The sequence below is a fragment of the Anoplopoma fimbria genome, chromosome 14, assembly GCF_027596085.1.
Source record: "Anoplopoma fimbria isolate UVic2021 breed Golden Eagle Sablefish chromosome 14, Afim_UVic_2022, whole genome shotgun sequence".
Taxonomy (NCBI): domain Eukaryota; kingdom Metazoa; phylum Chordata; class Actinopteri; order Perciformes; family Anoplopomatidae; genus Anoplopoma; species Anoplopoma fimbria.
In genome coordinates this window covers 13,574,376-13,598,968 of record NC_072462.1, presented here as the reverse complement: position 1 = coordinate 13,598,968, position 24,593 = coordinate 13,574,376, and the positions used below count along the sequence as shown (strand labels likewise).

Here is a 24,593-nt window from a genome sequence, read left to right as displayed (position 1 = left end):
AAAAAAAAGTATTCACAGACAGCACACAAACACAGACACGCAGATAAACCACTGCTTGGGAATGTGGGGCAGATGCCTCGATGCTACAGATAACCTTGTCACGATGCAGTCCTCCTGCATGTGTATATTTTCCCAGTGTTCACACCTTTATGGGCATAATAATACCATCATGCCTCGGTGTCATGGCGTGTTAAGAACAGCAACGAGGAGAGGCTGAGATGGAGAGAGAGAGAGAGGGAGTGAGACAGTGATGTAGACCGTAAGATGCAGGGGAAGGGGGTAAAAATGACCTTGCTGGAAATAATAACAGCAACCCTTAATGTGTTGCATTACAAGATACGTGATAAAACACTTTTATGGGGAGGGCTGTAAATGCTGCGGTCTCATCCCACATTGTGCCCACTAAGCGGCCCATTTTGTCTTTGTGTGTGTGTGTGTGTGTGTGTGTGTGTGTGTGTGTGTGTGTGTGTGTGTGTGTGTGTGTGTGTGTGTGGGGTGTGTGTGGGGGTGTTGGTGTCCAGTGTCCAGATCCAGTGATCCTAAAGGGAGGTAGGGAGGTGGGGGGGAGCACTGACTAATTGTCTTTGTTCTCACCTTGGTCCAGGTTCATTCTGGGTAAATTCATTTGTTTGCCTCTGGAAAGTCATGCAAACACAAAAAATTGGGCTTAATTTCGCTGCATAGAGAGATGGAGCATATATCGGGTTTCTCAAGTTGGTTTGAAGAGGTGTTTTTCATGTTTTTATTTTCTGCTCTGTGTGTGTGGGCTGATCGAGGAGCTCAGAGACTATGGACTCACACTCAGCATTGCCCCCTGATGGATAGATCATTGAATAACAGCAGATATAAATAACAGTATATATATATATATATTTGTGTGTGTATGTGTTTGTGTGTTAGATTACTAAAACAGGGTAACAATAATCATTATTTGCATTATTTTATAATTTCATACTCATAATCTTCTTATCATGTTCTTTATTAGGATATTAATTGCTTGGTCCATAAAATGGCAGACATTCGTTTTACAGTCGCATAAAAAGAATAGCAGCAAATCTTCACAACTAAGGAGCTGGAACAAGATACTATTAGTTTTGTTTTTTGCTTCAAAAAGAACTTGAATGATTAATTAATTAATTATATGATTGTAAAAAAAAAAAGATCTATCAATTAACTAATCAATAAATTGAAAGAGATTAGTTGTTATTTGTACAAAAAAGAAAAGAAAAGACATTGTTTTAACATAGCAGTTTGCTTTAAATGCATTCGTTCAAATTGACCAGGACAAAAGCTGCTACACTACAGGAATTAATCATATTTCCTATTCATGTTTTTACTTCAATAGTTTTATATCAAGTAAAGAGAATCAGAGTTGTTCAAAGACTGACTTTCTGCAGTAAATGCATCAAGATTAGGGCAAAACTAATCTCACCTCTGTCGTACCTTCACTCACTTATTCATGGTTTCGTTCATCCTTTAGTTCTCTTAATGCTCTTGACCGTCATTCTTCAGTCTCAAACTCCACTTCCATACTTTTCTCTCTTTTATTTCAGCATCTGAACACGTCGCGTCTTGTCATTTTCATTATGTTTTTTAGTCACCTTCTTCACCGTTTGTGGACCCTGACACTCCTCCCGGCCCTCATATCCAGGCAGTGTAGATGTTAGGCCGGGACTTATCGATCAGACTATAAATTACCCATGCATCACCTCTCCTCTCCTCTCCTCATTGCGTGTCTCACAAGCCGTCTGAGACCTTATAGAGAGGAGAGGAGAGGGGTGGGGACCGGGGTATGGAGCGAGGAGGGAGAGAGAGTCTCCAGCAAATTGTTAATTAAATACGAATCAATCCTCTGCCATTTATCAGGCCATGCATCCACCTCACCTTTAAGAGGGGGGGTTGAGAAAGGGGGCCGGGGGGAAAGAGGGACGGGGGAAAATCAATAAGGCGGACTGAGGGGAGGGATAAGTGTTTAATCCACCAATCAAACTATATCATGGCTATTATGGAGAGACAACTGGACATTATGGGGTGAACAAGGTGGGTTCACAGTTTAGCATCTTTTAGCCAATGATGGTATGAAGCATTCAGAAAATGTTATCCATGCCCACTGGATTGTGGAATGTCAAATATAATGATATATTTTAACTATTCAGACTTTGAAAGAACGATTGGTAAATGCAGAGATAAAATACAATCCAAATAAAAAATGAGTGGGATTGGCCACACAGTTTGATCAACAAACCTGTGTATTGTTGAATCATATTGGGATGTAATACAAACTACTTAGTAATTCACAATAGGGTGTTTATTTTTTTCAGTAACAAGTAGTGTAAGGGATTCAAATTTGAAACGTATTCCTGTCCATTATTCACTCTGCTTTGTCTCTTCCAACTCCTGAGGGAACTAGTGTTTGGCTCTTTTAGCTAATAAATGCTCCACTATGTGTCTGACTGTCATTTGGTGCTCAGCAGCTAGTGAACAGGGGGATTTTTCAACTTTTTCATTAAAAACAGCTGTCTGCTGCAGCCGAAAGTGTCGCTATGTGAGCAGTGAGAGTGAGCCAAGACAGTAAAGTTGAGGGCTTTATTCCTATTATAAACATAAGTATAATTTATTGTGATAACTGTCAATGTGTGTGCGTGTGTGTGTGTGTGTGTGTGTGTGTGTGTGTGTGTGTGTGTGTGTGTGTGTGTGTGTGTGTGTGTGTGTGTGTGTGTGTGTGTGTGTGTGTGTCCGTGTGTGTATTCTCAGTAATGTGTTAATTATCTCAGCACTGGCTGACCAGAGAGACTCACCCAAAGTCCATAAATCTGTGCAGACTGAGAATAACAAGTCTTCTGACCCCCTAACTGTAAATCTGGACGAGAGTGCTAAAGTGAGCATGGGCAGGAAAACGACCCTGATAGGAGTTTTAACACTTTTACATTGACTGAATGTCTAACATAGTAGGTCATTCTGTGGTTAGAGCTGACTCATGTCAAGTTGGATTTGATGAAGCAGCAGAGAGGGTTTTTTTCTTACCTGAGCTTCGTTGTGACCTTTGCCTTTTCAAACACAAAAATGCAGGATGTGACTTTTGTCCACTGACTTGATTAATCCATAAACAATATGCTAATATTTTTATGCATGTACAGCAATAAACAACTTCATTTATTTACTATATTTTTTATCATGATGAATTGGTTTAAAAATGGCTTTTAGGGCCTTGGCTGCAGAAAACAGCCATGAGTCCAAGCTCTTATTGTCCTTGACCTGCTCTGCCTTTCTGATATTTCTACAGTTTGCCATTAAAATAAGAAAGAGTAAGTCTAAACAGTGTGGGTTTGTGGGGTTTAGCCTTTATAAAGGACAGCATGTGTAGCATTTTTGCTGCTCTGAGAGGCTACTTTGGCACAGCAGTGCTTTGAGCTAAAGGCTAACATCATCATGCTCACATGCTCACAAGAACAGAGCTAACAAACATGCTGATATTGCTGCAGGTGTAACGTTTACCATGTTCACCAACTCAGTTTAGTGTGTAAGCACGCTTACTTTAGCAATTACTCTTTATCACAAATTACAGCTGAGGCATATTAGAACGTCATTAGTTTTGCAAGTGTTTGGCCACATAGTGACATTTTTAATTTTGACCTGATGAGGGCAGTTTTGTTGCAGTCCATGTCATTTAAAAAATAATTCAGCCTGGATGAAAGTATTGGACTGACCATCCAACAAATAGACAGACATTGCCTTCCATAGACGCTGCTCTCATGGCTTAAAATACACTTAAGTTTGCCTTAAACCCCAAATTCCAAGAAATAACTGAGAACATGACTATGGTTCCTTAAAGAGAGCTTCATCTCTTAACTCATCGGTATAATTTAAAGGTCATAATATTGTAACATCAATTTTCAAACGATTCTCAAAACCAAGTTCACTACACAATCTTTCCAATGACGCCAACATCCACAAACCCTTTTGTCATGCTAACATTCCTGATTGACCCAGAGCTATTTTAGAACACAGTCAAAGCAACTCTCAGTTCTCCTTCCCTAAGAACCCTGGGAGCTTACAATCATCCAACATCTGTCTGGAGCCCAGAGAAAGGCAGAGGCCCAGATGTCAGAGGGATTGGTCTTATGGGAGAAGGCTTCTTGGCCCCTTTACTGGGCAGCCCAGTTAGTGAACTAGGATTAGAGTTACGACATACCCTGGAGCCAAACATAGCCGGATTCGGTCATCGGATTAAGAGTATGTATGTAACTGTAAGAAAAACTCTGCTGTCGTTAAAGTTTACAGTTCTCTGATGGAAAAAAAGAGGAAAGATATAGCATTCATAGCATAGCATTTGGTGAAGTTCAGCCCAATTTCTGATAATCTAGTCAATGTTGTGTTCAGTGAAGAACAGCAGTAGAACAATGTCCTACTAAAAGACAAATTAACAAGGTGCTCCAGATCCAGAACAGCCAGGGTGATAAATAATGAGTCAGATTTATGATGGCTTCATAGACAATTTATCACTTGTCTCCCGAATATTGCTCTTGGCCCACTGCCTCATTACTGCCGATTCCAAGAATTCTTAAATCCTCTTTTGATATAACTACGTGTGGAGTTTATGTCTGTGTGTCTGTATTTCTTTTTCTTTCTTTTTTTTTTGCTAATGTGTCTTCCTGGGTGGGTGGCCAAGCTTGTTCCAGCCAGGCAGCTGGATTGTCCTGTATTAGTGTTGCTTCTGTTTCGCAGGCGTAATCCTCTCCACTGGAGCCTGGCCTCACTCCTAATCTGAGGCAAAATCTCTCCTGCAGATGGTTCTCTCCTTAAGCACCGCAAAAGAAGTGAGCTCATCCCTGCATGTATCTCTCCTGTTATCTCTCAACTCTCTGATCCCTTTCTCCCAACATTACTCTCTCATTTCTCATCCCAAGCACTTGATTTTCCACAAAACCATAAAGCATGGTGCACTTTCAAGTATGACTTCCAATGATGTGAATTTGTCCTTTAAACCCACACAGACTGCATATACTGTACTGCAAGGAATAGACACCCAAATAGAACCTGAAATAGATTTTTTAAGAAAAATGTCTATTTACTACACCATAGGTCTTATTTCTTAGAATTAGGATTTGTCCAGCATTTCTATCGATTGGCATTTTTTTGTGCTCACCAAAGTAATCACTGAGTTCTGGGAATGTGACGACATTGCTTCAGTGAACAAGTGATCAGATATCAGAGTTATAAACAAGCCAACTCTTTTGCCAGAATATCTTAACCACTTTATTTGGGGCTAAAACCATATTGTGTGTAAGATAAACTTTTTCATATACTATTCTGTATTTAAGATGTTCAACGCCACTTTCATTCTTAGAATAAAAGCACAGAAGTCCATATCAGAGGTTTTGCATGTTTTGTCCAAATTACTAGAAAACAAATAAGTGTTACATGAGTTTGCAAACCATGTGTTTGTGGCTGCAACATTTCAATGTACTTTTCCAGGCAGCCATTGGTACTCATTCCTTTTTGTGCAAAGTGAATTAGCAGAATCCATGAGCAACAGACTGCTTGAGTTGTGTTACCATGGTGAACGTTTTGTCACAGTTACATTATTGTGATAAGACATGCAGAGTCAATGTTTACTGTGATGGATTACCGACCCAAACAAGCTTTATAAGTCATCCCATTGATTTTCATACTGTTTAGAAAAAAAAATTAGGACAATTTCTGCCTGGAATGGTGGGAAAATACATCGTAACCACAGAATTAGTTGTCAGAGAGCTCAACTTGCTCTTGTGGTCTTTTGAATACTTTTAATTTGAATGTATTATCTCTCTTTCTTTAGACTACTGTTTTTTTACTCTTAATTATTTACTTTGTTCACAAATTTGCCCAAACCTATATTTTATAAAGGGTACATTAGAAGAATCTCAACAGAATAGCCTTTCTAAACTGTATGGCTACCAAACTTTCACATTATCCCACTCAATTAGAGAATCAGCCACCTTCTCCCTGGAGGCCGTTTACTTTTTCTTCCACCCTTTCCTGAATAGCCACACTAATAGTCCACTGATAGTCCTCTCTGATAGGTAGTTCTCTCACCAGGACGGGCAAGAAGGGGATAAATGATGAAGGGCCGATGAACAATAATCAGAGGTAGGTTTCTATGGCAACATGGCAATGAGAGACTGGTATACAATGTAAGGGAAAAGCCATGAGGCTGATGCGGTGATCAGCTGCTGTCAGGATACCGGGGAGCGGGAAGTAAAGCTCTGGGTGCTGGAAATGGATTGCAGGCTGTGATTCACTGCAGAGAGAGAGGAGAGACCAAAGAGGGGGAGGGAGGAGGGGAGGAGGGGGAGGCAGTGGAGATGAGGGTTGCAGCACCATTTTTCACAGCAGACAAAAACATTTGCTGGGATATCAATTTGGAGCTGCGAAGCAGTCTTCCCCTCCTGCCCCATCATCCATCATCTTTCCGTACTAACCACCACTTGGGCACTCCGCGCCCCCCCCCCCCCATCCCACCCCACCCCACCCCCCCACCCCCTCCACCGTTCAACCACCCACACACATGCACACTTATACACCCTCACCCTCTGTTTTCCCCATGGCTACACATACAGGAACACATGAACACTTTCTACAACCTTGTGCAATTAGAAAGAACATGTATGCATAAACACACACTGGATGCAAAGCAAGGCCTGTCTCAAACAGGACATGAGGGTGTGACCCGTAGATGCCGTGTGTGGGAAGAAAATGCAAAGCAGAGCTGAAACACGGCACAGAACGTGGTTGGGGTTGAGAAGGCGGGGCTGGACGCCCGTCTCCCCTAGTCTTCTCCCATTAGCGCCAGTAGGGGAGACCCCACCCTCCGGCTGCCCCCTTATTGGCACCTTTGCCTGCACCCCATCACTCATCTCCCAGCCATCATCCATCACCCATCGCGATCAATAGTAGGCCACGCATTCATCAGCCCCGGGGTGCTGATGGGAAAGAGGAGGGTCAGCGGGGTGGGGGTGGGGGGGAGAGATGGAGCGAGGGATCACATGGTACAACAGAGAGAGAGAGTAGAAAAAGAGGCAAGAATATTTGAAAGTGGGAAAAAAAGGAGTTTAAAAAAGGAGAAATGAAGGAGTGTCATGGAGGAGAAAATGTGAGAATAAGAGCTACACTGAGGTGTACTGAGCAGTAAGATGATAGCAAAATGTGAATGGGTTTGGTTTCACCAAGAGGGAAATGAATATGTTTTTTGGAGTAAGATTTGAAAATATATAGAGGTACATTAAAATGTAAAAAGAAACAATTATAGGAGTCTTGGAAAAGGATGAACGCCATTGCTGCAGCAATGATTAAAGAAGGCTTGTCTAATTTGCCACAGTCACATTTCTAGGTGACAGCGTTGAAGCCATCATAATGATAAGTGGTGGTTGTGCACATTGCTTCTCTACGTGACAAGTGGCGTAAAAAAAAAAAAAAAAAAAGAAAGATCCTTTAGGGCAAAGAGAGAAATATAACTGAAGGGAGGTTTAATGTGCATGATTATACACACAAGCATACAAACATGCACACATACACATATAGGGAACATAATGGCGCAATGTCCCTGTCAGTCATTCAGTGTTTGTCAGTTTCCGGCAAGGCTCTGCACTTTGTGCTGACAGCCCATAAGTTGTGCCGACACACACACACACACACACACACACACACACACACACACACACACACACACACACACACACACACACACGCTGGCTCAGGCCTTTCCCTTCTTGACTGAAGGTGGACCGGAATAGATCGCACTTTAAGATGATGGATGCTCCCTCTGCCCAGAAAGGTTAGGGACGGGGCGATAAGTTACTGAGCACCACGTTCAGGGCGAGTCGTAGAGGTGGCCAACAAATATACAGTAATTGTGATTGCTTGACAGCTAGGACATGGACCTCTGTCATGGCTGGACCACACCATGACGTATTTGGTGGGAAATGTATGAAAAAGGTGCAGGATGGCATTTCGGAAATGCCTGTTCATTTATCATATATTTTATTTGTTTTAGCTAGCTATTTGCAATTTTTTTTTTTATAAATGGCATCAGAGTTTATTGCATGAGGTAATTTTGTGGCAGCCTCTTTAAGCATTTCTTCACCATATTATATAATCAACAATATTGAATACAGATGCGCGCACACGCACACACACACACACACGCACACACGCACACACACACACACACACACACACACACACACACACACACACACACACACACACACACACACACACACACACACACAGTAGCCAGTCCACAGAGAGACATGAAAGCCAGACCAGAGGCTAACTGGTGGAAACTAGAACCTTGAATACCAGGTAGGAGAGTGTGTTTATGGCAACCACCACCCACTCTGCCCCATTTAGGCATCCACAAGGGAGCAAAGGGAGGGGGGATAGAGCTGGGGGTTAGGTGACATGTCCAGAAGCCACACCACCACCAGAACCACCAACCAGCCGAAGTCGTCCAGTCCCCTCTTGTGTGTCAAATGTCGCTCTCAGGTTTCGAACCCCGGATCTCCGTCTACCGGATGCTCATATTGGATTATTCAGGAGAGGCTAAACGCTCTTTGTAGAGAACTGACTGGGACAAAACCCCACCTGGGCAGGATAAGCCACCGCAAGCTCTGAAGCAAGTCTCCTCTTGTAGCAAGAAAATGTTTTGACATGTTAGGAATTGTGGAGGGGACTTATTATCCTGGTAGGAACCATTGCCTGGTGTGGAAATGTTGATTTTGAACACATAAAAAGGGATAGTGACTATTTTACACAGAAAAAAATAAAAATAAATAACAATTAAAAAATAGCACTTCATAATTATTACTTTTTAATGAAGAAGTCCATTACTATTATTCAATGTGTATTAAAAGGGAAACAATAATTGATATAGAAAATGTATCACAAGTACTGGTAATGTCACCTCTAACACCTTACAGGCTCTGTGCTGCTCTTTCTTAAATATTTCATTGTGAGCCCATCCATTGTTCCTCAAAGTCCACACAAAGGCACCCAACACAACCAAACAAAACACATGTGCGTGTGCAAAGGCAGACAATAGTGTATGTGCTTGCATGTGTGTCTCTGCGTGTGTCCCTGTGTAAAGGGAGACCGGTTGCAGATAATAGACGTCTGTGTTTAATATTGGAGGAGTTTGGAGGTAACCGCAAACCTGCAAAGCTGGGGTCACCGCGTGTGAAGCTGGTCACCTGATCTGCAGCACCGCTGAACACAGCTATTGTCAAAATGGCAGCCTGGAGGACTGATAGCCTAAACCTGATTTTTTTTGTTCCATTTGCTTCACTCACCGATACATTTTTTGTGTGTGTTACGTCTTGAGCCAAAGGTGAAGATGGGAAATGTAGGAGAAAGGGGCAGATTGCTAAAGCATTAAGTTAGCTCATAACTGCCAGGTGAAGGGTTAGTGGAGAAAAGGAGCCACTAGAAAGAGTGACAATGGAGCCGTAAAACTTGAATTCTGCGAAAAACGAAAGACAGATTAAACGAAAAAGCAAACACGGGTAATCAAGACACAGAGAAGTTACAGACAGATGAATTCCACTAGCTTCTGTAACTCCATGCAGTCTGTAATTGAGCGTTCTTTGTCTTTAGGGATATAAAAGTTAGTATCATTAAAGTAACATTTTCTATATATTTATATCAATATTGATGTGAAACTCATAGTGACTCATTCACATACACAACTCTACACTTCCTCTCAGCCCTATGCAGCTTTAAGACATCTTTCCGGTCTTTGTTTTGGATTCACTCCTTACTTACTCCTCAGCATTGTTTTTCCAGATGCAACAAAAAGCTGTTCTTGTGAAAAAAGAAGCTCTTCTAAACTCTCTGTACTCTACCAGCCCAGCACCGACAGACAAGGTTAGCAACTAGCTGTTGAACATAGCGGAGCATTTATCTGCTAAAGAGACAGATATTTCCCTGAGGAATAGGGGACCAGACCAGAGCCATGAATATTGAACTTGCATTAATCAGGTTGACAGAAGCATAACTCCAAATGAATGCTAATTTTGCTTTTTTATGTGCTGGTTGCATAAATGTGCAACTGTTTGCTACCCTGTCCCCGATTTTAACCTTATAAGATGATGATATGTCACCGTTGTGTCTTATAGCTTGTTGTTCTGCTCCCCCCCAAAAAAGACAAAAAAACAATCTCTCTGTCATCTTAACTGTCTAAAACAATATTCCGCTAACTAACATGACTGAACTAGCCATGGCCACTCAATCACCCATGGCCTGATAACACACAAAAAAACAGCGCTTTCAACAAACTTAATAAAATCGTGGAAAGTATTTCCACACTATTAAAGTGTTTTCTTTAGGTATGAAGCAATTCTGTTGGTCCAACTTAATTTACTTGGGTCGGATTAATTTATTAGGGTTGGTTCAACTTAACTTAATAGGGCTGGTCGAACTAATTTTTCAGTATTAAAATGACATTAGTTAATGAAGTTGATCCAACCCAAGTAAATTAAGTTGGGCCAAAGGAATTGCTTAATGCTTAAAGAAAGCAGTTTAATCGTGTAGAAATACTTTTTACGGTAAGTCTAAATACTTTTATTTAGATAAGTTTGTTGAAAGCTCAGTTTTTTGAGTGTAACTGTCATGCTAGTGATGTTTAACGAGCAAAGGGAAATTATCGTTTATGGGAAATATCGTTTAAAAAAATATATTAAATAAACAATGATATTGCATCATTTATAAATAAATGCACATTCCTTACTTCGAGATATGGTCTTAATGTTTAGTAAGAATATCTTCTAGGTCAGGATTTTTAGTCATTCCTGATAAAATTTTGGTTTGACTTTGTCTCTCTATGCAGTCATATAATAAGAAAAGACAAAAAAAGAAAAGGTCCTGACTAACAAACAAAAAAGGAAGAAATGTAGGGTTAACAGGTTCCCCCCTTTTAATCCTTTCAATGCTGTGTTGGTGGGAGTGAGGCAATGAGGTCAGGTCACCTGCTTTCCTGACCCTTCACCTTTTGACCCCTGACATCATGTCACTCAGAACCGCATGTGGAGGTATTCCTTTCTGGTTGCTCAGACGGATCTGGATTTGGCTGGTTAAAAAGAGTGGTATCGGAGCTGGGGTACTTTTGTACTTGCTGTATCATTAATCGGGCACCGATAAAGATACGCAGATCTCCTGGCAGTTTACTACAGATTAGGAGACAGGCTTTGAAAACTGATGCGTTTTTATCTAGGCCACGTTTTGGTTCACAACACATGTAGGTCTGGCTTCTTTTGTTATTTTTTTTTTACTTTGAACTGATGTCCGTAATCAATAATAGTGAAAAGGTGTTGAGTGACAATTATACTGTAGAGACGTTTTAAAGAAATGATCTGAACATATCACACATAAAATATCAAATTTCTTACTGAGTATGCTTTGAAAAAATCCAACACGAACACACTGCTCAGATGTCAGATCTCATGCACTCGTATTTTACCACTGTGAAGTCATTTGCAGCATAAATCTTCCTGCATTAAAAATGTTTTCTTGAGCTGGTCAAGAGGGTTGACGGGGCAGCGCAGACCAGGCGTAAATCAGCATAAGTGATCGGATAGATTTTTCTGTGTTAATGTAACGTAGCCCTGGCGTGCACAATAACTCAGATGAAGGGAGGGAGAGCGAGCGTGTCCAGCGTCCAGCCCTCTATTTGCCAAACCAATGTGGTTGGGTCATCAAATCGACAATGTGATTGACCCATCAATTGACCCTTGTTGACCTCTCAGGCCAATCAGGCTAATGGCGGCTAGTGGTTCGAGCTTTCCCGCACTGGTATCCTTTCACTTGCACTCCGTAAACACACACAACCAAAGACTGACGTCCAGTCCTATCTCACACACTGGGTTTCTAACCCATCTCAGTTTTTACTGCCTGTATTGGCATGCCCTTCACTGAGTCACTCTCGTTAGCATTGACCTTTCTCTCCATGCATGCTTGTTAAAATCAACTGGCCCCCGATCACTTTATAATACAATAAAATAAAAGGACTGCTAGCCTGTTTTTGGATTCATGAATAACTTTTTGTCACAATTCCCAGTCATTGGTTAAATGTACAAAATACTACGTTTGGGACCACTTGTTCATATCAATCTTTAAAATGCTGAATCACCATATTCCATCAAAACTGCCTCATGTGGATCGATATATTTCTGCAGGCGGAATCTCCATGAATCAATTACATAAAATGATGTGCGTGTGTGTGTGTGTGTGTGTGTGTGTGTGTGTGTGTGTGTGTGTGTGTGTGTGTGTGTGTGTGTGTGTGTGTGTGTGTGTGTGTGTGTGTGTGTGTGTGTGTGTGTGTGTGTGTAGATAGGAAGTGGCAGTGGGCTGTATTGATCAGATTCAGTATGTGGTAACTGTATCATGTTTCCACTTATTTGATGTAATGGTAGTGTATGGATCCTTAATTGACAAGAAGGTATACATCAGGGGTGTTGCTCCAGACACTGTGGGGCAGACAGGTCAAACTCATGTGGGATAAAAAGAAGTTCACACAACCCTCATAGGGTGTCCATACCAAGGTTTTAAGTTTTTCATTTCCTCAACATGCCCATATCACAGCGTCACATCATACAGTGGTACAGTAGCTGAGATGGGCCAAATTCAGGGGATGTTACTGTGTTGGGAGCAGCTAAAAAAAGGACCAAAGACATGCATTACATCCATCATTTCTGACATTATATAACACAACATATATCAAACAAGTTGAATATTGAATATATGAGGTCACCGAAGAAGTCCTAATTTGCTAAAACTGTTTACATAACGGGTTTGTTGAGAAGCAAAATGGATTTGTGCTCAAAATGTTTTCGAATGTGGCCAAAAGTAGTTTCCTCTGTACATTACTATACAAGGGAGCTACTTATGGCCTTATAGGCAACTCAAAATACATTGTATTATTATTTTTGGAACTCTCATAAACAAATGGTCCTTAAGATGTGAACTAAACTAAAGCGCATGTGTGACTTACTTAAAGTGAGTGTGGGCTTTAGTTAAAGCATGCATACGCTTAAGAAATTGTAATATTTTGACCTCAAAGAATATAAGTTTTACCAAAAGATGACAATGTTGTGCAGTCTGCTAGAACAATTAAAAAAAAATCCATAAACAGTTGGAACAGTTACATCAGTTGCTATCTGTTTCATGGATGTGGGCCTATTGAACAGCTGTCCAACTGTTTTGGCCTCACTTTGCATTCTATTTATTTTACATTAGCACAGTTCATTTATAGAAATAGTAATCATAAGAATGAGAATTACGAAGGCTTCAACCAAGGGTAGTAATATAAAACATAAAAGTAATGATGGAGTTGATGGAGTTTGCTGAAAACAAACTGCAATGTGAAAATGTGCTTGCACTGCACTCTGGATCATCATGAGCTATGTGATTGTGGAAACGTTGCACAATACTTCCGAAAAGCTTCCGGCATCACCTGTTTTTCACCGTACAACGAGATTAAAGTTCAGCCTGCCATTTGTAACCTTCCTCATCTCATCTCAGCTCTCTCTCTCTCTCTCTCTCTCTCTCTCTCTCTCTCTCTCTCTCTCTCTCTCTCTCTCTACAATATCAACTGAAATAAATTGCACATCTTTTCCAAACAGAGCAATTTCTCCGCCATCTGTTCACCGACGTAAATCAGGGCTTGTTGATGTAAACCTCCTCCTTCCTCAAACTCCCCCCAGTGAGGACTGAATCAGGCCTAATCCCCCCGTCTCCCCTGTCCTCTAAATCATCCCTGCATACTAATGGCTGTATGCAGATAGAATGGGTCTGTATGCAAAACGCAAAACACAAAACCCATGCAGGCCTTGGTCTCGTTGGAGCTCATGATGAGCAAGAATAGGAACTGATTTTTTATTATGAGTTTAACAAAGCTGCAGTACAGTTAAGTTAAAAACGGGCTTTATATGTATATATATATATATATCCTGATATATAACCATATCACACTTTTATGTACCTTGGAGTAACCACGTTATTAGCACAAACTCAAAACATAGTGGACCTATTTGAAAAGTGGCCAAAAATGGTTTTGTTATTTGTTTAAAAAAAAAAAATGTAAAGTTATATTAAACCTTTGATTATTCTTTTTTGAAAAATATAGTTATAGTGAGTTACTGATGAAATATTCTGTTGTGTGCTAAAATGCTAAGTTGAGAGTGGATCTGGTGACGATCTTCATGATGTGTGACGTCTTGGAGATTCAAATGCAGCTTTATCAACCTCCCCACGCATGCAGATGTTTCCACAGATAATCGATAATCCAGCCTAACCCCCTTATGCCAAGGATTAACAATAGCCAGGCCCAATCCAGCCACATGTGGGGGACAAGAAAGAGAGACTAGATGAACCAAAAGGGAAAAGATCTGCATCAATGTGAATTGTTTTCTGTGATATTTAATAGTTTACTATTTATAGGCTAAATCTGGAGGCAAAAGTGCATTATCTAAATGAAAATGTTACTAACATTATTTTAGTGTGAATTAAAGCCTTTTCCCAAGGTGTCCTTAAAGCACTAAAGAAAAAAATAACACATGTGAACTTGTCTTTTTTTAATCAATTTAACACATTTGACTAAGCTGTTCAAAGTTGTTGAGGTTTGTGCAAAAAAAAAAAAAAATACAGCAAAACTTTGAGCTACAATAGTTCAAAATAACATCTGGCCAGATGAATACTTGGAATCTATGGAGCAACAGGAGCAGGTTTTAATGAAAACAGATGGCTTGACAGGATTATGAAACACGCACACAAACACACACACACACACACACACACACACACACACACACACACACACACACACACACACACACACACACACACACACACACACACACACACACACACACACACACACACACACACACACACACACACACATATGCATGCACTTCACAGACACAAGAGATGATGAAACCACAAGGAAATAAAAAACACTGAGAAAGATTGAAAGTGTTTAAAGGGGCTTGAGGCGATTTCCTTAATAATTCAACTTTATATAGCAAAGAAACTTGGAAGCAACTGTCGACCCAACTGCCTGCATCATGTTTTATTTTAATTAGTTTAATTGGGTAGTTAATTTGCTCTCCGAGGCTTGGCATCGCCTGCACACCTAACTGCCCTGGAAATGGATCAGTGTTAGGTCCTTTTCTCATCTTCTAATTTTATTTGTTTTACTTTTTTTTTTTAATGTTTTTCATGTATAGTTTGATTCCTCTGAAGAAAACATGCTCAGAATAATGTGTTACATCTTTTACAGACAAATTAAAGAGGGAAGAAACAAAATACAACAACATATAAGCAAATAATACTGGAGACACACATATATTTTCATGTGGCCAAAGTTTGTTCTGACAGGCCTAATGGATCTTTCTATGGGAGATCCATTGCTTCATAACGCCGCACAGCACAAACACGGCTTTGAAGAAAACTTTCACTAATTAAAGTCTCCCTCATCTTATTAGCCCGACTAATTGATTCAATTTGTCTTAGCTCAACTATTGGCTGTGACCTCTACTTAGTTAATGAATTAATTGATTGAGCCCAAGTGTATTTGGAGGAGTCAAAGAGGATTTTGACATGTTGCCCCTTTAATCTTGCTTACTCCAGACACTCTTTGGTTCATGATGGCAATGTATTGGAAAAGTTTGAGTGGGTGGAGGACGGATAGCAATTGCCACTCCACAAGGCTACCAGTACAGAGCAGGTTTGGCCTTCTGCAGTTTGTCAGTGCGAGAAGAAGTAGCCTTGGCAATGACATCTTTAAAGGCACCATTCTTCAGCTGCTTTCGAACTCGGAAAGACACTTAAACCTGCACAGAATCTGCTTTCCCTGACCAAACCTCCACCTTTGGGAAGATGAGGCAACGTTCCAAATGTCTTCATGTTTTGGAGGAGAGAAATATGAGTCAATAATATTGCCATAATGTATAATTACAGCCAGTATACATCCTTTACAAGGGCAGTTGGATGCCCAAATTGCTCGCATCAACTTTATGACGTCGTTTTTCTTCATAATGGTAAGAGACAGAGCTTCCTCAGCTTGGATGGAGTTATTAACCAGATGTGGGGGAAAGGCAACATCTAAACTTGGCTCTATTTAGAAGCATTTGCAGCTTTAATGGTGCTGCATGTGTCCATTCAGCAAAGACAGCAGATCTGGATTTTGTTCAAAAAACGCCTATATAAGACAGAAGAGAGATAGCTTCTTTCCATGCACTTAATTGTGCTGCTACTCATCAGAGCAGGGTTGGAAAGCACTGTGACATGCAGTGAAACCTGAACAAACAGCTCCCTCCACTGGTGAAGAATCAAAACGTTTTCTCTAGTGTGCTCATCTCCAGGCCAACATCCATCAAGGGAAGTTTCATCCAACCGTTTCTCATGAAAGAATATTATTAAACTAGAACATTTAAGACAATACAAACAGGTGAAAAAAGCAAAAATAATGTTTCTCCTTAAATTTTATGTACGGTATAATTCTTATTTACAGAGAAAACTTCTGCTATTGTACGCCTGTGTTCCTGTGACCAAATTATGTCTGATCTCCCATTGTGAAACACCAATTTGGAATTTGGCATCACAACTAATCAAACATTGCTTTGTTCTGTTTGATCAGTGAGCCTTGTAAATAGGTCAACTCATGTGATTTAGACTCATTAAAAAGAAACAGCTGATCTGTGTTGGACAGCTGTAGGTGGTGTCTTGTCAGTTTTTGACAAAAGTTCACAGATCATATACAATGTCTTTCGACATTTCTATGGACATAGAAGTTTCTGTTGTTTAAGATTTGATTTGTCCTCAAATGTTGAAATAAATCTGTATTTGCACATTTTAAACGCTTATGTTTGAATCTCACTTGGCCAACATAAATGTGAACTCACATGGAGATCGTTCTGATGCCTTGCCCTTTATCATCCGGTGTCCTTTTTATACTGGGCCAACATTATTTATCCATGAGAAGGAATACTTCTTTACTACCTGACAAGGTAGTGGAGGATAACCCTCAAGGATAACCCTCAAGGTATTTTTTTTTCTGGAAGACCACCATTAATCTTCTACCCAGAAAATAGTGCAACCCATTATAGGAACACTTCTCTAGGGAGTGATGGAGGAAGAGAGGAAGAGACATTTCTTGATTCAGCTGGGACAAGAAGCTCAACAACCTGCACTTCTCCCAAAAATCCAATTCAGAGCAAAGATAGAAAGAAGTGTCCGAACCAGGTTACTGCCAAACGGGTGTGATAACTCAGTGATTTACAGTGTAAGGAAGTATTTTGTGAGTTTAAGATTACTACATTCAATAGTATCTGTATCTGAGATATTGCGTTTAAAAGTTTTCAGTTTCCAATTTAGTTTTTAAAACTGCTGTCTCAAAATAACTATTTAAAAAGTAAAACCACAGGCAATCACAGGCACAGTGTGGCCACAGGTGAACTGTGATTAAATAGTGATCAGTCAACCAGTCAATGAATAAGCTTTGATGAGATAACACATTATTTATTTTCAGCTTGTACCCTAAAAAAACAAGATACGGCTGAGGCCATAATTAATGTTCAAGGTTCCTGTGACAAATACGCTGATGTGACCGTCTATTCATTTTGAAAATGAAGAAGCTTGTATTTTCCAGTGCCACGGTTTAAGGTTGTTTGTCACAGTGATGGTATTGATAAGCCAAAAAATTCATAAGTAGGCTATGTGATTACATGAGCAAATGAAAGAGAGTACTGTAAGCAGCTCTTCCAGTGAATTCAACATATGACCCCAAGCTTAAAACAAATCTTTATCAGAAAGCCGTCATGGAGAATACTTAGAAAAATAAGCCATTTGTGCAGATAAATCATGCAACACACCACAGTATAGCTGGTGCTAGGTGGGTTTTTTAGGCTGCAGCCACTTACCACTTTTTATCATAGCTTTGATGTTGACTGAGGTGGTAGTTGACATCATATACTTTGCATTTAATGGGTATTTAGAATTAAAATGTTTAGATAAGTGGTGCTGAGTGAGCGCTCTTTTGTGGACAAAATGCCCTCCATTTTATATACAGCAATTTTAATTTGTATGGTCCAAGCTGACTTTAGACTTTGGCTGCCAGAATTTTTTTTATTTGATATATATTATCATAATGTGAAAGCAAAGTACACAGATTAATATATTCAGCCTCAGTGACACTTTTATGACAGTTTGATTAAATATTATAAAGTTTGTTTTTCTCAGTTTGTACAATACAGCTTTTAATTCCTAGCAAAGTGATTCAGCACACTATTAACAACTGCAATAAACTCTTTTTTCACTTTTTTTTGTAAAGGCTGTATTATGATTTATCATCACCTGCTGCCATCTGGCTTGCTGAAAGATAGCTGGCATGTAATCATTTGGCCAACCCATAAAGCTGCACCATGAAGGTTACTTGATATACAGAGTGAGATGCTCCACACACGTGCGTGTAGACTCACTGTGCAACCTTGTGTGAGATTTACCGACACATGACTACGGAGGCACACGTGACCTTTGCAAGACTTTTTAGGAAAATAAAAGTGGAAAGTTACCCAGTCGTCTGACATAAATATTGTAGGTAGATACAGAACCAGTCAAAAGTTTGGACACACCTTCTCATTCAACTACTTTGAAGAATCTAAAATATAAAACATATTCTGGTTTGTTGAGCATTTGTTTGTTTACCACATAATTCCATATGTGTTCCTTCATAGTTTGGATGTCTTCAATATTAATCACACTTGTGTGCTTTAACAAACAAAGTGTAACCAAACAGCAACTGATCCTTCGACATTTCTATGGACATAGAAGTTTCTGTTGTTTAAGATTTGATTTGTCCTCAAAAGTTGAAATAAATCTGTATTTGCACATTTTAAACGCTTATGTTTGAATCTCACTTGGCCAACATAAATGTGAACTCACATGGAGATCGTTCTGATGCCTTACTTTGAAGAATCTAAAATATAAAACATATTCTGGTTTGTTGAGCATTTGTTTGTGTTCCTTCATAGTTTGGATGTCTTCAATATTAATAACACTTGTGTGCTTTAACAAACAAAGTGTAACCAAACAGCAACTGATCCTTTGACATTTCTATGGACATAGAAGTTTCTGTCTACAATGTAGAATTTCTTTTTGAAAAAAATAAAGAAAAACCATTGAATGAGAAGGTGTGTCCAAACGTTTGACTGGTACTGTATGTGATGGCAGAAATAAAAATTACCCAAATAAAGTAAAGTAAATTGTTAATCAGAAAAAAATATATTTCTATATGAATTTGTGGTGTTTTAGTCTCTCAATCTTTTGTATCTGTAGTCAATGTTGTGTATCTCATACTGCAAGGATCATACCCACAAATATTGTGACATATTGGTGGGACATATAAATTATATTTTAATGTAATTATTGCTGTGGTAGAAAAAAAGTTCCAAAAGCCACATGGTGGTGAAATGTACCTCTTCCCTTTATATTAGGGAAGAAGGCAAAAAATACTAATTATACCAATGTAGATTTGAACCTATAAAAGCTCAATTAAATCATCTTCCCAATAGCAAAATTACACATAAACCAAACATCATCCCAGCGTGGTGTTTGCTGAACATGATGTCTGTGTGTCTTTTTCAGGAGCACTTCCCCTTTAAATCGGCAGCTGTCGTCACATCAGGATGACTCGTATCTTTTGCGACACGACGTACGCGCACCGGCTCGCCGTCGTCGCCTCATCTCCGCTGGCCTTCAAACAGTGCATCGTGGAAAAGAAAAAAAAAAAACCAAACCCCGCGTTTTTATGTCACAGCCAGCTGTCTAAAATGTGAACAATGCTCCCGTCGTCTGAGACCCAAACACCGGGTTTTATGGAGAGGAGGAAGACGTCGTAGTGTTGACTGTAAGGTTACCATTGGTTCTGCACGGTCACTTAATACTACACCACAATATGGATTTTTTTGGACAGGATATAGTGTGTGCTACCTATGATTTAACCATGAATACACATTTCATGGAACCTATCTGTTCAAATGTATCTATACCCATTGTGTGCAACGTGCAGGCCTGCATTGCTTGTATTAGGTTTGCAACAATGTACTGTGCATGTGCATTCTGAAAATGTATGAAAAAGCATTAAGTAACAATGTCCATAATTTGTTGCATTCAAAGGAGAAAACGTTGCAGACTGGGGGGTTCACAGCAGCAGCTACATCTCCATCCTGGGCTCCTGTAAGGGCCACTCTTTGCTCCACAACCAAATGAAGCCAACCTCGTCTCCAGAAGCACCCACAGATCACTCCACCCATCGCTGGGACTCCTGTGCTCTCTGCTGGGCTCCAGTAGCCCACCCATGCCTTTGATCCCCATCCCACGGCGGGTGCGCAGCTTCCATGGGCCCCACACCACCTGCATGCACTCGGCCTGTGGGTCGACGCATGCTTCCAAGCTCGTGCGCACCAAGTACAATAACTTTGACCTCTACCTGCGCTCCCGCTGCATGTACAGCTTCCTCCGTTTCCTCCTCTACTTTGGCTGCAGCCTGCTGACCTCTCTGCTGTGGGTGGCGCTCTCCGCTCTCTTATTCCTGCAGTATGTCAGCGTGCGAGTGCTCCTTCGGCTGCAGTACAAGCTGTCCGTCATTCTGCTTTTGTTAGGGCACCGGCGCCTGGACTTTGGGGTGCTCAATGACCTGATCATCTACAGCATGCAGATCACCATGTTTCTGGTGGGGGGGCTTGGCTGGTGCTTCATGGTGTTCGTGGACATGTAGCTACAGTGTGAGCGACGATGCTACACACTGAAAGTTCTGCGTTTTGTGGCGTTATGTTACGGGTTATATCTGACTGCGTTATATCTGACTGCTCCGCATCACTTTCAGCTCTAGTCAAAAAGACCCCTATGACGTCAGCTCAAAATCTTTTTTGGTTTAGTTTCAGATATTATAGAATCCATAAATAATATCTGTAACAACTGTGTTTATAGTCCTTTTGAAATGGTTTGTCCTGTATATCAAAAATCGGAGAGAACCACCTGGCTGATGAATATCAAAACTGATGCATGTAGTCAGTCTGAGCAGAGTCCGTCATCATTCATCGTCTAAGACTCTCAAGAGACCAATGGGGTCAAGATCGCTTCAATTTCAACTTTTTTTTTTTTCCGTGCCATCTGTACACCGTTTTCACAAATTTTGAATATCTGATTAGAAACTAATTTCTTTACAAAAATGGAAAATGTTAATGTTGCATGGCAAAGGGACTGATCATATGAATGATGTGCATCATGGCTCTCTGATGCAAAACATGTTGTTCGTGCCAAAATGACACGGGCTGGGCTCCTAATGCAAATGTGTACCACGATTTACAATTTGCGGTTATTTCTTGTAAACAAATTCAATATCTTGTAAACATACCTGTACCACAGAGACTCGGTAACTTATGGCAGATAAAGTGAAGCTGTCAACGGTGTGTGTAATGTGGAAATGGTGGAGCAGAATAGGAGTAATAAGTGACTTACACTCAACTTTTTTTTTTTTTTTTTTTTTATAAAAGTTATTAAATGTATTTTCTGTTGATGAAATGTTTGGTGCTTTTGAAAAATGCATGGCCAAGTGAATGTGTTTACTGTGTTGGTTAGCACCCCTGATGGCATGCCTCGAGCTGTGTCACAAGAGTGTGTGACAGTTCAAATTGAATTGAGAACGTCTTTGGGTCAAATGTTCCATCAGTCGCTCTGTTTCACGTTGTTTCAGAGCTGCTCTGACAGACTTCTCTGTTTAGCTTCCTCCGGCACGCAAACACCAGCCACAGCTCTAGACCCCTCCGTGTCTGCCAAGCATAACAATGGCAATGGCTGTGTCCCAATCACCTTATATAGCCTCATTTTCACATGGCATTGGGTTTGCTTACAGGATCTTAAAGGAGGAGTGAGGCAATCAAAAAAAAAAAAAAAGCATTTTAAACTTAACATGGCATAATTAGTGAGGATAATTTTCTTGTTATTTACAAGCATCAGTTTAGGTTAAATCGGCTAGTATGTGAAACCGAGCAAAAGTGGAAACTATCTTTAAATAGGAGCTTTAGACACGGAGGCTGGTGGCCTGACTGTGACATGCTTGAGGCTGGTATGGCCTCAGGCTGTAATTAGATAATCAGGGAGGAAACAATAGGCATTTGTTTCCGAGGCTCAACACATAATATGCCTCATGCTCTGAGCTGGGCCGGCCTGACAGCCCCGTTACAACAGAGAACTAGAGAACATGAGTTGTCTTGTGATGTCAACATGGTGCAGAAGGTAGGCGTGATGATTAAGTCGTGGCCTATTCATTTTCATTTCTTCTTTTTGTCTGAAAAAAGCTGAAGTTGATTGCTTATGTCTGAATGACTGGTCGGTTTCATTTTTTTTTTTGTCACGATCATTGATTGACGTCGACGCCTCCTCTGTGCTTTGAGTATCTTTTGAAAGTTCATGAAGCATGTCACACCATGTCAACTTCATTCATCCGAGGTTTGATCCACTGTTCTAGACCGCTGTTAACAAAGGGAGTGTACACAATCAGCTGCCGTTTTATTAGGCCACAGTAACAGTATTTCAAGTTAAGCTTGAAGACAAGTCATGGTGAAAAGTATCATTTCTTGGTTCAGATTAATGAAATTGTAGTTATGGCACCGACCTACATATAACGAGATCATTATAAACCTGCTACTAAGCACCACAGACACATGATAGTCCATGTAGGAATATAACAGTGCAACCATACACTGTTTAAATACCAAGACGTACAATAAGCGCATTGTGAATTCTATTAAATGCCATCAGCACATTGTAAACCCATTTAGGAATATCATAGGACTCATCATGGTACAGAGAGATACACGCTACTTTATCTGAAATTTCAAGGAGACTTTGTGAGATGCAGATGTTACCGATATAATATAATATTCTATAATAGAAATAAAGATAATCCAGAGCCAGCATGAATCGCAACAAATTGGGATATGACCTAAATAGATAAATTTACACAGGAATAGCCACCGGTGGTAAGTTACAAAATAGATTTAATAAACTGGTTAGGCTATATATCAGGAAGTAAATCCATTTTATCAGAATGCATAATTGTTAATATTTTTATCTCAACATTTATCTGATGTCTGTTTCCGAATGCTTCTTTTCAGAAAAGATTCGATTTGCAAAAACAGATGAGATAATAAATCACGATAGATTGCTGTAGTTAAACGTGGATCACTTACGCAGTGGTTTCTAAGCTGAAGGTCGTGACCCCTTCAGGGAGTCACATGATACATTTTGAGGGATCACAAGATGATTAAGTAGTTAGCAACTAACTTTGTTCCTAAACACGCAACTATGGCATGTCTAAATATGTTCAGTGTGTCGAGTGGTTGCAATTTGGCTTCAAAGGGTCGCAGGCCAAAAAAGTGATGGAACACTGACTTACAATACTGGTGAAAATACATGTAAATACAAGTTTATTTTTTCCTTTTTTTTGGTTTGGATGTTAGTTATAAAAATATATATTTTTTAAAAGGTGAACCCAAAAACTTGATAATTGATAATACATTACATTACAGTACAGTCATTTAGCAGACGCTTTTATCCAAAGCGACTTACAGGAAGTATATGATATAAATCTTTACGGACAATTCTTCACAAATTTGCCTACTTGATATGAAACTAAATACTACTTCCACCACTTGATATAGGCGTGACTCTGAGTATGACGTATGTAAATGTAATGTGGGTGACCACCTGCCACGGATATGTAGGATGTCAGGAGTCATATGTTTAAGTATACACAATACATTAAAATATATAAGGTCATGTAAACATTCAAAACACACAATGTGGCACCCTATGTAGAAACCATGGTGGTCATAGAGCTGTTAAGGAAGAATACTAGTGCCACCATGGAGTACAGTAAACCCTGTAGCAGTGATTTATTCAGTGAGCTGTGGTATTGCGTGATATCGCATGCCTGCAGTAAAGAAAAGTTGACTTGAGGTCAAACCGCCAGCAGTTGGCGCTTATAATTTAGCAGAACAGCACACATGCGCATCGTGCGGCCTGAGCTGTCATCACATTGGGACACGTGAGGTAACACACATGTACAATTTATCTAGGGAGCACAATGACTCTCTTACTCAAGAGATGGCAAAAAAAAAAAAAATGTGCCCAATAAGGTTTTTTTTGTGTGTGATATATTTACACCCCCAGCGTTGGTAGCGTGCTTTAACTCACCGCGGGGCTTCCATACAGTACAGACCAGAAGTCTGCACCTTTAAGCCCCGCAGAGTGCACCGAGTTCGTGTGTCCGTGAAGGCACCACGATATGACCGAAACACCTACCGCTGCTGCAGCACAGAGAGACAGTCCGCCCGTCCTCCGCGCAGACTACAGCGGGGGGGGGTTGCACAGTGTGTACCTACAGTAACCTGGAAAAGGTGGAGGAGGAGGGGGGGGGGGGAGACAAAAAAATGTCTGCGTCTTTAAAAAAAAAATAGAACTATTGCATGATGTCAGGCTGCATGCACTGTTCATGT

The 24,593-nt window shown here is 40.2% G+C and overlaps 1 protein-coding gene across 1 annotated transcript; it reads left to right on the top strand.

The window, feature by feature from the left end:
- The first annotated feature begins 19,745 nt into the window (after positions 1-19,745).
- Positions 19,746-21,551, top strand: LOC129102693 (transmembrane protein 250). Its single transcript, XM_054612940.1, has 2 exons — positions 19,746-19,939; positions 20,209-21,551. The coding sequence occupies exon 2, from the start codon at positions 20,390-20,392 to the stop codon at positions 20,807-20,809; it is 420 nt and encodes a 139-aa protein (XP_054468915.1). The 5' UTR covers positions 19,746-19,939; positions 20,209-20,389; the 3' UTR covers positions 20,810-21,551.
- The last annotated feature ends 3,042 nt before the right edge of the window (positions 21,552-24,593 follow it).

Bases quoted from the DNA above. Each gene is read 5' to 3' on its own strand.
- LOC129102693 (XM_054612940.1), top strand. From the start codon at position 20,390: ATGCCTTTGATCCCCATCCCACGGCGGGTGCGCAGCTTCCATGGGCCC.